This window comes from Perissodus microlepis, chromosome 12 (genome assembly GCF_051167445.1).
Source record: "Perissodus microlepis isolate ML-2025 ecotype Zambia chromosome 12, ASM5116744v1, whole genome shotgun sequence".
Lineage (NCBI taxonomy): Eukaryota > Metazoa > Chordata > Actinopteri > Cichliformes > Cichlidae > Perissodus > Perissodus microlepis.
The window spans coordinates 24,783,567-24,795,575 of NC_140472.1; the positions used below are offsets into that span (position 1 = coordinate 24,783,567).

Consider the following 12,009-nt stretch of genomic DNA (forward strand, 5'->3'; position numbering starts at 1 on the left):
TTTGTTTGGTGTTCTCGTCATTTGTCCTGCAAATTTGTTAACATTTCTTCGTGATTCGGAACGGTTCTGTTTGTTGCGTTCAAATAACATCATTACATCCCCACCACAGGTGGGCTATCCCTACAGTCTAACTACTGCCAGTCCCGCAATATGCATAATTAATATGCAGGACTTCTTATTATCTGTACTAGGATATAGAATAAATAGTATTGTAAGGGCTGTAAAATAAATGTATTAAATATGACTATTATGAATAAAATTAGGATATTTGCCAACTTTATTTTGTTGATTATTTAGATATGGGAATGTAACGCTAGGAGATAAAAGCAGTGATTTAAAATCAAAAACAACCAAACAATCTGCATCTCTCCAACTGGCTTTGAACTGGCTTATATTGCAACCTGTGAAGCTTCAACTTATTTTAGGCTACAGTTTAATATTCTGATTCACAGAGGAGCAAAGGAGTTCTTAAAATTATTAATTTCTCCCTGATGAACTCTACCATCTGCCTGATGGTAGCAACTCATACAAAGAGTACAGAATGTACTCAGATGGATCACACAGCATTCTCTGTGATTGTTTAAGTAGCCTACATACTTGTTCTGTTGTACTGGCTCAGACCGAGTATTGTTGAACTTAACCTGCTGAGTCCTATTTGTTAGAAATGCGTTAGAGAGATACCACTTGATAATTGAAGAAGTAACTCCTAACTGTTTGGAAACTAACAGAAACTAAAGGGGGGTTAAAAACACTAAAAGGCAAATGAGCATATGCTTTCCTCAAGATGTTTTGAAACTTAGTGGATAATGGAAGAAAGAACGTAATCCGTGCTGAAAACAAACTGTTTTGCAGTTTACAGCTGGAGATATGAAGAAAATTGGTGTTTTAAAATTGTTGTGAAGCATAAGAACACCTGCACTGCTGCTAATACAAGCAGTCTTTGAGATTTCATCACCATTATCCTTTATCTTTTTTTGACTGATTATCTTTCTTGTTGTAAAATTCAGATGCTACAGATTATGTGAATTGGACAATGTCATAAAACAGCCTGAAAAATTTTAATATCAAAATTTGAGGTCAAAGTACACAGATTACACGTGTAAAAAATGATAAAAACGTTGTAATAAAATCCTGGCTTCTGATTGGTCACTGCTCGTTACAGCCTCCCTATATCGCGGAAGTGGAACTTGTCAGAGTTCATCCTGCTGTCTCAGAAAGCCAGTGCTGCAGCTTTTGTAGCTTCTGTGACCCTCTCAAACCAGACAGTAAAATCTCAAAACAATGTCTTTGTCTTTCGAGGGAAGAGTCGTGCTTGTTACTGGGGCCGGAGGAGGTAAAAATCGCCGTTAGCTGAGCTGTCGACTATGTTGACGCTAAAATAGCCTCTGTATTGTTAGCACCAAATGCTAATCTGGTAGTTGTGGAGTTAGTTTCTTAGTGAGCAGCCCAGTTATTAGGACGGAAATTGCATTGATCTTTTCTCTTCGTGCGCGTTTGTTAGCTGCACAGCTGCTCTAATCACGGCGTCTTGCTGACTGCTAACACTGGGCAATAACTGCAATGTAGTATACCAAAGCAAAGTCAGTAAAGCAAGTCTTTGTTATTGTTATACAACATGAGCTATTTTAATTCGAGCAGAAACAGACGTCTGTCGGTCTTTTTATTTAATGGAAACGGAGATCAAAGTACGAATGTTGCAATGGCTCGTAGCTCCAGGGAAAGTGTGTGAAAGGGCATGCAGCAACGACACAGCAGTGCTGCAGGTGGTGATGGGGTTTTTTTCATTCTTTGGAAGTAAGCTTATACCTTTTTACTCATCTGTCTTTCTTTGCACAGGTCTTGGCAGAGAATATGCACTGGCTTTTGCTGAGAGAGGTGCCTCAGTAATAGGTAAATAAAAGATTAATTTTTCACTTATTTTACCTTGTGTTTCTATCGTAGTATTGTTAAGATGTCCTGGGACACGTGCAACAAAGCAGAATTTGGATTATCCAGGTCAATGAAGCAAAGTGAAATCTTATTTATATAGCACCTTTCAACATAAATATTACAAACAGCTCCACAAGAAAAATTCCAAAACATTAAAATGAAAAAATTACTTAAAAAAATAAATTAATTAAAAACACTGAATTTTTGCTGCTCTTTCAAAGACATCACTGAGTCGACATATTCCAGGGTCAGAGGGAGAGCTACTGTTGGAAGAGTGCTGTCTTCCTTTAGTTCTCAGCCTTATATCCTACATAGCCAGCTGACCTTGTTCAAAAGACCCCAGGGATCTCCTGGGGATGTACAGATGTAAAAGTTCACCGATGTGTGCTAGTGCTTGTCCATGCAGAGCTCCAAAAGTCAAAACCAGAATCTTAAAAATTGGACTCTGAAGTTAATGTGGAGCATGTGGAAGTTAATTAGCAATGCTGTGATATGTGAAATCTTGGAAGATTTAGTCAGGTTCTGAACAACCTGCAGACGTTCCACGGAGGTTTGGGTAAGAAAAGTGAACACTTAATTACAATAATCCAGACATGATGAAATCAAGGCATGAATAACAATTTCCAATTCAGAGCGTGACACAATGGAACTCAGCATAAAAGCAACAGCGAAGCAGAGATGTAATATGAGCATTTAGAAAGAAAGCTGAGTCAAATGTTACACCAAGTTCCCTGATAGATTTATCAAATGTGGTATAGGGACATAGAGTCTTCAGATAGGCAATGTACCAAGTTAAGCTGCCATGGTAACATAGCTGTAGGCTTAACCTGTGCTGGTAAACACCTAACCTGTAATTTGGTAAGTTTACATACTCCCTCCCTTTAGGGAGAGAATACTCTGTTTAGTTCATCTGTTTTTTAGCAGTCTAGCATCCACAATTTTCAAGTTATCATATTCAGATTTTGTGTGACAGTGGACACCAACAACCGCTCAAGCTGATTCCACTTTGGCGAAAATCGAGTGAAGGTCCCACCAAATGTGGAAATCAGTACAAACTTCATATTACCCACAATTTTTTTTATGGGTTGTCCTCAAGCTTCAGAGCGTTTACTAGGCCTTGGGGGACATGAGTACCTTGGTTGGCTAAGCATTTGACCTTGACCTTTATTGTTACTCCCCAAGGTCAAAGTTGACCATTAATTTTTTTTTTTTTTTTAAAGAAACCATATTGAGTAATATATCATATGAAAAGGCATGGAGAGAGCTGTACAGCACACTTCTTATTTTTTCAATATGATGCCATAATAGGGTTATGTCAGAATCATAAAACATCAAAGTTGTAAATATAGACCTTGCCCTTTGGGGGAAGTTGTGGTCTCTCAGTGCTGTATTTTTATTTTTTTAATTTTAAAAATATATTAGTGAGTATCATATTGGTATACATATTCATATTTAGCTCCGCATGGATCCAGCTAGTTTCATATATCCTGTTCATAGTTTGAACATAAGGTTTATACCACTTTATGTTCATATCACTTGCTGCTGACTACACTACACTAATGGGGCGATCGTGGCTCAAGAGTTGGGCGTTCGTCTTGTAATCGGAAGGTTGCCGGTTCGAGCCCCGGCTCCGACAGTCTCGGTCGTTGTGTCCTTGGGCAAGACACTTCACCTGGTGGTGGTGGTCAGAGGGCCCGGTGGCGCCAGTGTCCGGCAGCCTCGCCTCTGTCAGTGCGCCCCAGGGCGGCTGTGGCTACAATGTAGCTTGCCAGTGTGTGAATGTGTGTGTGAATGGGTGGATGATTGTGTATAGTGTAAAGTGCTTTGGGGTCCTTAGGACCAAGTAAAGCGCTATACAAATACAGACCATTTACCATTACACTAAAGCACCAGCTGATTTTTACCTGAAATGAGCAAAAACGTGCAGATTGCTGCATCTGTATGACCTACTGGTGAAAATACCTGCTGGTTTAGTGGCGTTCCAGGCTGACATTGAGTTGATTTGGGATTCACTGATTCAGTTTTAAGAGATTGCGACTGACTTCCATATTACTAAGTGAAACACATGACAGTTGGTTCCAAAAATGTGGGGCGCAACAGATCTTCTGTAACAAATGTCCTGAATTGAGGTGCTATACAGAATTGGTGGTGGGAGAAGTTGGACTAAGATAAATTATATTGAAATTGTCGGTAAGAAGCTTGCATTATGACTGTTGGTTCTTTTATTCTTAAAATTACACAGTTGCAGGCATAAATATTTTCTAATTTCAGTATATTCCTCCTGCCATGACTGAATTTGATCTTAACTCTGTCAAGGAATCAGCTTGCCTATGCTGTTTTCTTAACCTAATCACTCATGGAGAATTGCAAAACTCACCCCATTATTGCTAATCTTTTTCTCCTTGTTGCAATAAAGTGAATGACCTTGGGGCAGACACTAAAGGAGGCGGAAAGAGTTCTGCAGCTGCTGATAAGGTGGTGGAAGAGATAAGAGCGAAGGGAGGCAAGGCAGTAGCGAACTATGGTGAGTTCTTCTCTTCTCTTCTCTTCTGCTTGCTTCACGTATTTAGTTCATGTAATGGCTGAGTGAAAAATAGTATTGATTTCTATCAGTTGGACCTGCTCAGTGATGAAACTGTTGGTGAGGATTGAAGATGTGTCTCACCTTTTAGGAGAAAAAAATCGTTTTTGAAAACAAAACAATCACTCTGTTTTATTGGCAATTTTAAATGTTGACTTTTTGTCCATTTTTATTTATTTTTTTTGCCACACATCACATCAATACTTAAACTTGAAAGAAGAGTGAGGCCATAAGCTTTATCACTATAAAAGTTTCTTATATGCCTCCCAAATCTGCTCATTGCTTCTGTATATATAACTATGAGCCAACTATAAAGGATGTTCAATATAGTCAGGCTTTCTTTGCATTAGCTGGCTTGATAAAACCCCAGTTGTAGATAACGGGTACTGCAACAGTGGTTATCAACTGTCTTTGTTAAGCCCGGATTCCTGCTTCAGCCTCTGTGAGTGCTAACATAAAAAGTGAGTTTTCACATGTCATCTGACTCTTCTTCTGCACAAATTGCTGCCTGCTCCGATCATTATCACATGATGATAATGATAAAATGGTGATGACATCTTTAAATAAAATAAAAATAAACCAGTGAAATGCAACATCTTGCAAATAAGACAAGAAATTAATGCCGCAGAAAATCATTAATCTTTGGATTTAGTGCACAGAGAGGTAAAATAAACAGTTTAACTCGAGTTAATTATGTTAATGCTGCTGTTTATATCTAAGGTGTTGGCTGCACGTGTGAGCTCTGAAACGTTACACTAGATACATTTAAACTTTAAATGTTACTGTCCAGCCTAATAGAGGAGATGTGGAAATGGCTTTGTAATAGATCAAAGTGAAATAAATGTTATTGATTGAATCTTTGTATGTTTTGTGACTCTGCAACTCCAGCAGCGTAAAAGAGACTTAGCAGGAGATTAGAGCACCACCATATGTTCATTTGTACACCAAATGAACATATGCACATTCCAGTTGTATGCTTCTGCTTACAATAAAGCTTATCTTAAATCTGATAAATCTGATGGTTTACACTGATGTAACTTTACAGCTGAGCTTCATTCATGACATACGTAAGGTAGACTGCTTAACAACTTGTACATATAAAATGTATTAACCCAGCAGAGCATCTGTATTAAATTTGGTGAAAAAATGCTGATTCCAGTCGATTTTAACCTAAAATTCCCAACTAGATTATATATTCATATATTCAACATAAGTTATCGCTGTGATTGTACCGAGGGGGAAAGTAGTCACTTTTGTGACATGAAAAACTCAGATTTTGAGCTCGGTTAATCTCACTTTGAAGTACAACCTGAACTAAAGCTAACAAGAAACAATCTTTTAAGACCAATTTCTCAAAAAGAAAAAAAAAGAATGTAAAACTGTGAAAAATGACAGTTTTGTTATGTCTATGCAGATTCTGTAGAAGATGGAGAGAAGCTGATCCAGACAGCATTGGATGCATTTGGAAGAATAGGTGTGTATAAACCTTCTATGGAAATCCTGCGGCCACTAGTGCTGATTTACGAAATAATTTCACTATTGATTTACAAAATGATCATAAAATGATTGTCAGCAATGTCGTTACAGTTATTCACTGACTTTAATATCTTACTTTTTTCCAGATGTTGTTGTAAACAATGCTGGGTAAGTCCTCTAATAGCAACAATCACACATTTTATTTTTTTTATTTATTATTAAAAAAATGTTTACTCGTATCATGTGCTATTAGAATGGCCATTTGGTTGCAGTTTCCAGATTTATTTGAGCATGCAATATTAGCTTATTAAAAAAAAGGGGGGGGGGGATCTAAATGCAGGAAAAAAAATGCTAAAACCCTTTCTTTGCTTTTCCCTACCAAGAATACTTCGTGACCGATCATTTGCCAGGACGAGTGATTTGGATTGGGGTAATTACACTTTAATTACATATTTACTTGATTACCTGTTTGTCTTCTTTTGTTTACCTCACAATGATATATGTAGATCAATATGTTTTAAATTGTGTTTAAAACCTGCCATATGCTTCGAACCACACTGTTCTAATGCTAAATATCAGAGATGTGTATTGTTATGCATTAATGTTTACTTGTGTTTTTCCTCTTACTCTGCATCACAGACCTCATTCAAAGAGTTCACTTGAGAGGCTCTTTCTTAGTGACTCGAGCTGCCTGGAACCACATGAAAAACCAAAAGTTTGGCAGGTAAGTAGCTCAGCTTGTAACAGCTATTGACGCAGGTAAAACTGTGTCATCCTCTTATTACGTGGGTAGGATATTTTTCTTTCCTTAGATCTGTCAAGTTACAGTATCCTCAACAGGCAACATTACTGGAGTGTTATCAAGACCTCGGTACCATGTGATGCATGTTCATACGTCAGCAACAGTGCTAAAGATAGTCAAAGTTTTTTGTCGGCCTATGATTAAGTGGTCTCTTGAGGATAATTGTTATAGACATATTCAGATGCTGCTTTAGTCACTATTCTTTAATACAGATAGACCTCAAATGGTGCAAAACCAAATTCATATCTTGGGTTGTTTTTGTTTTTGTTTTTTTGTTTTTTATGATTTTTTTTTTTTTTTTTTTTTTTTTTTTTTTACATGCTTTTATTAGCATGATTTTTGTGATTTATGGTTTTGTTTTTGCTTTTTTCTCTACTATTTTACACTATAAAAACTGCTGCATCAAGACAAGCAGTGTTAGAAAGAGTCTGTAAACCTTTTGGAATTACCAGGATTTGTCTGTGACTAATACAATTTAGTCTAATTTTTGTCTAATTCCCAAAACACCAGCTTGATGTTCCATAGCACCGTTTTAATATTGAAATAATCAACTTGTTCTCAACCTGAAGTCATTTTACGAAAGTTGTCTTTTGCCCATAAGGCACCGTACACAGAGGGATTTCAGGAATATTTTAGAGATCTGCAAACACTGCAAACAGATCTGGGGGTGCCCTTAGCATTAGTCCCATTTTTTTTTTTTTTTTATTAGCTGTGGCTAACGTCCAGCTGGCACCTTAGTGTTTTGCTCTTGGTGCAGCTTTTTACTTTCCGCCACTCATTACTTGTAGAGAGACGACTGAACAGCTGTGTCGAACTTGACCACATTGGAATTGTGAAGTTGCACATCTGTTCCATATGAAGCTTACTGCCCACTCCACTGAGACTATCCTACACTTCTTTTGCCTTATCTAAAATAATTTATTTCTTTGGCTGCCTTGGAGCAAAGCCGACCACAACCGAGTGAATATGTCAGTTGTGTTTATGTTCTCCTTTGTTAACATTTAAGACTTTCTTGAACTTGTACTGAGGATATGTACAGACTGGCTTTGGCGACAGTTATTTTAGATTACAATGTATAAATGTATACATTGTTTATTTGGAACTGATGAAACAATTAAGTTTCCCTTTTTGTTTCATGTTCTTCTGTAAAAGCTGAAGATTTTACTTTATTATATGTTATATATACCTGTGTTAGTTGTGTTGTTCTTCAGTATATTCATCATGTTCAAGTTCAGACAGTAAAATAAATAGTATTTGAAACAAAATCAACCTTAATCTTCACTTAGGACCAAAAGTGAACCTTTAATCTTGACAGAAATTGTGATTTGATTTATAACATACTAATATTTTTTTCCGTGTCGCTCAGCCATTCTAGTGGATGATTGTTACTAACTTGAAACAGTGATGAAGTTAGCAGATGAAGTTTGTATTGATTTTTGCTTTAACGATGCCATGCGTTACTTATGGAAGATAAATGATGACAGTGTAGACTTAAACAGACATGCAGTGCATATTCCGGTGTTTGATTAATGGGGGTTTTACTAACAGGCCTCTGTTGCATGTGCAGCTAATAACATTAGCAGTGGCTGTTTTCTGGAACGGAACTGTTATTGAGATTTTTATTAATTAGGGCCCGAGCACTGAGAGTGCAAAGGCCCTATTGTATCTGCTCCGTTGTTGTTGTTTTTTTTTCTTCTTCTTCTTCTTCTTCCTTCTTCCTTCTTTCTTCTTTCTTCTTCTTGCAAAACAAGGGCCTTTTTGAGGGCCTAAACATGCTCAAAAACTCATGAAATTTTGCACACATGCCAGGTTTGGTGAAAAATTTTGTATTTTAATGGTTTTACATATGAGCACTGGGAAATGGCTCTAGAGCGCCACCTATGCGTTGTTAAATGCAGCCCTACGACCACATAGTTTGAGCTACATGTATGAAATCTGGCACACATGTGTATCATTCCGAGTCGAACAAAAAAGTCAGTGGGCCCATTGACGCAAACCCAACAGGAAGTCCGCAATTTAGAAGTGAAGGTGACATTTTGGCTCTAATTTTGCCATTTCCATGCCTCGAACTTTTTCAAACTCCTCCTTGGGATTTGGTCGAATAACCTTCATCTTTGGTCAGTGTCAACTACACACCTGGGCCATGTTAAATTGCGGAGCTTTTGAGTTTTTGTGATACGGTGATGCAGTGGCGCCACGGCGAATTTCGATGACGGCCTTTTGAGAAAATTTACGTATTTTAATGTTCTCAGACATGGCCAGGGAAAATTAGCTCAGTAGCGCCACCTAGAAAAATGAAAAATGCGAGCCCCCGGTATGGGTATGACCTACATGTTTGAAAGTCGGTACACATATATAACGTTCAGAGTCGAACAAAAAAGTCTATTATGGCCATGTCCTAAACCCAACAGGAAGTCCGCCATTTTGGATTGAAGGTGACATTTTGGCTCTGATTTTACCGTTTCCATGCCTTGTACTTTAACGAACTCCTCCTTGGGATTTGGTCCTATAAACTTCAAATTTGGACAGTGCCAACTACACACCTGGGCCATGTTAAATTGCAGAGCTTTTGAGTTTTCACAATACGGTGAGGCCGTGGCGCTGCGGCGAATTTCGATGACTCGCCATGAAAATCTTACTGCCTCTCATTCAGTCATACATTGTCCGAGCTGGACCAACGAGCACACATATGATAAGGCTACACCCCTGAACATATTTCAACTGCCATATTTGACATCAGGGACAGCGCCACCTAGTGGGAACAGGAAATGTCATGTTTTACACTTCGGGGTACAGTATAGTGATGGGTGACATCTGAATCCTCAAATTTCTCCAGGAAAGCCTTAAGGAGTTGGTCTTTGGTTACAGTGAAAACTGTGACTTTTCGCGAAAGGGTGTGACCCCAGCAGCATGGCGAACTTTGACGTCTCGCCGTGAAGAAACAAAATAGTATAACTCAATGAAATCCAGTCTGATCAGTATCAGACTTTACAGGCATGATGTCATACCTGCCCTGAACAGATTGATTTGCCCATTGTCAGGAATACGCACAGCGCCACCTAGTGGCAACAGGAAATGTCATGGCTTTAATTTTCTTGTACTGTTTTTCACAGGTTCATCGTGGCCACCTCAAAAGCGGTGAATATCACCATCAGTCCTTCATGATGCTTCAGTGCGAAAATTGTGACTTCAAACTGAACGGCGCACCCTGGTGGCAACGCAGTTCACCATGAAAAATGAAGTGGCTTTTGAGGGGCTTGGAAAGTTTAAAAAGTCTTGAAATTTGGCCCACAGCTTCAAAGTGACGAAGGCTTTGGTGTTATGTGATCATTTTGCTTGAATAGCCTGAATTGGCTCAACAGCGCCCCCTACAAAATTTCAAAACCACAGCCCCTGCTCTGTGTTTTATGTATGAGTCTGAAACCTGGTAAGCTTATAGGAGATATCAAGATGTACAAAAAAGTCTCTTGGAGCAATATCCCAAATCCAACAGGAAGTCAGCCATTTTAAAATTAATGTGTAATTTTGGCGACATTTTCCCCTCTTTTCAGGCACCGTACTTTGACGAACTCCTCCAAGGGATTTCATCAGATTGACCCGATCTCCAGTGCGTGGCATCTAAAGACCTTTGTGATGTTAAATTGCGAAGCTTTTTACGTTCAGGGAAATGGGGTGGTCATGGCGGCACGTGGAGTTTCAATCACTCGCCAAAAAGCAGTAATCTGCTGTCACTCCAAAACACAATGTCCAGTCTCTCCCAAAGGTCGCAGGCTTGATGAGACTCGAGCTCGGAAATGTTTGGTATGCCATTTGTCAGTAATGGTTAGAGCGCCACCTAGTGGGACGACTATAATCGTGGTAGAATAAGATGAAATGTTAGCTGGTGGTTAAATGCAAGAATTCCATCAATGTGACATCAGATCGGACGTGCTGGTTTTGGGTGTTGGGCGTGGCTCGACACGCCGGGGTGCGAGGGCCATCATAACGCTGCTTGCAGCTTTAATTAATTAATTTATTCTTTTTAAAAAATGCCTTGGCTGCATTTTTAGGTAAACAGCTGCAAAAAACGTTGTTTGCAAAACTCAGTAACTTTTTTGAAGAAGTAACTATTTAATTAATTGCCCAGCATTGGTCATTATTTATTGTATTTTGCAGACAGAGAGCTACAGGACTCTCTCCCAGACCACAGACTCATAATACAAGTCAGAGCTTTATAAAAAAAGAAAAAGAAAGAAAGTTGTGTTTTCAAAATTGGAGTTCAAGTTATTTTTACTTCCAATAGTGTTAACATCCTACACAGGTCATGAACAAGATTTTTTTTAAATTTTCATTGTAAGTGGGCTAAAGCAGTTAATTAAAAGTAGTCTAACATAAATGTAAACGCTGTAATTTGATTATTTTAATAAACCATGTAACTTGGATGGATTTGATGCTGGCCTGACCACAGTGCACACGTCTGCTGTTGCTCACAGTGGTCCAAGTGTCCGCTCAGGGAGTTTGTGTGTTCGCTCAGACACGTGAAAAATTAGAAGGAACATTGCTGGTGAGATGTCATCAGAGCTGTAAATATTACTGCAGATGTTACTGTGTCAAAGTTACTGTGACTCAAACATAGAAAAATAGATTTTTTATTTCCCTCACCTAATTTTTAAAAGTATTTTATAGCATATAACACCTTTGAAAATATGCTTTGGTTCCCATTTAACTTCAGAAAATCATAAATCAAGATATGGATATTACCTGTCCACAGATTCATGGTGACGTAACTGCTCTTTTAACTGTCTGGTGTCTTTGCTTTGTTTGGTGTTTGTAGACATGGTTTACATGAGCTTTTAGCTGAGATTCAGAGGTTTCTGTGGACACTACCAGTGTTGGGACTAACGCGTTATTAAGTAACGCGTTACAGTAACTACGTTATTATTGTGGTAACGAACACGGTAACTAGTTATTATGCCAAAACCGGGAACGCGTTACTCGTTACTGGGATTTAGATAGGCTCGTTATTCGTTACTTCATGTGGTGGCTATCGCGGAGCTTCCACAGATTCAATAACATTAGCAAGTGGTGGAAGCCAGCAGGTGGATGAAGGAAAAGGGAGTCAAGAGGAGAGACCCGAAGCGGCCGCTGGTCCGAGAGTGTCAGGTGAACTGAACTTCAGGTAAGAAGTTATAACCTGCAGTCCATCTGGGTCAGATATGAACCAAGTTTAGGTGGAGTTTAT

The 12,009-nt window shown here is 38.6% G+C and overlaps 1 protein-coding gene across 1 annotated transcript in view; it reads left to right on the forward strand.

Moving 5' to 3' along the window:
• The first annotated feature begins 1,162 nt into the window (after nt 1-1,162).
• Nucleotides 1,163-12,009, forward strand: part of hsd17b4 (hydroxysteroid (17-beta) dehydrogenase 4) — a 46,658-nt gene continuing 35,811 nt past the window's right edge. Inside the window, exons 1-7 of the mRNA XM_084945875.1 lie at nt 1,163-1,333; nt 1,837-1,890; nt 4,346-4,453; nt 5,925-5,984; nt 6,133-6,154; nt 6,370-6,416; nt 6,626-6,710. Of these exons, the coding sequence (XP_084802001.1) occupies nt 1,282-1,333; nt 1,837-1,890; nt 4,346-4,453; nt 5,925-5,984; nt 6,133-6,154; nt 6,370-6,416; nt 6,626-6,710 (428 nt within the window). The 5' untranslated portion in view covers nt 1,163-1,281. The remainder of the gene's footprint in view (nt 1,334-1,836; nt 1,891-4,345; nt 4,454-5,924; nt 5,985-6,132; nt 6,155-6,369; nt 6,417-6,625; nt 6,711-12,009) is intronic.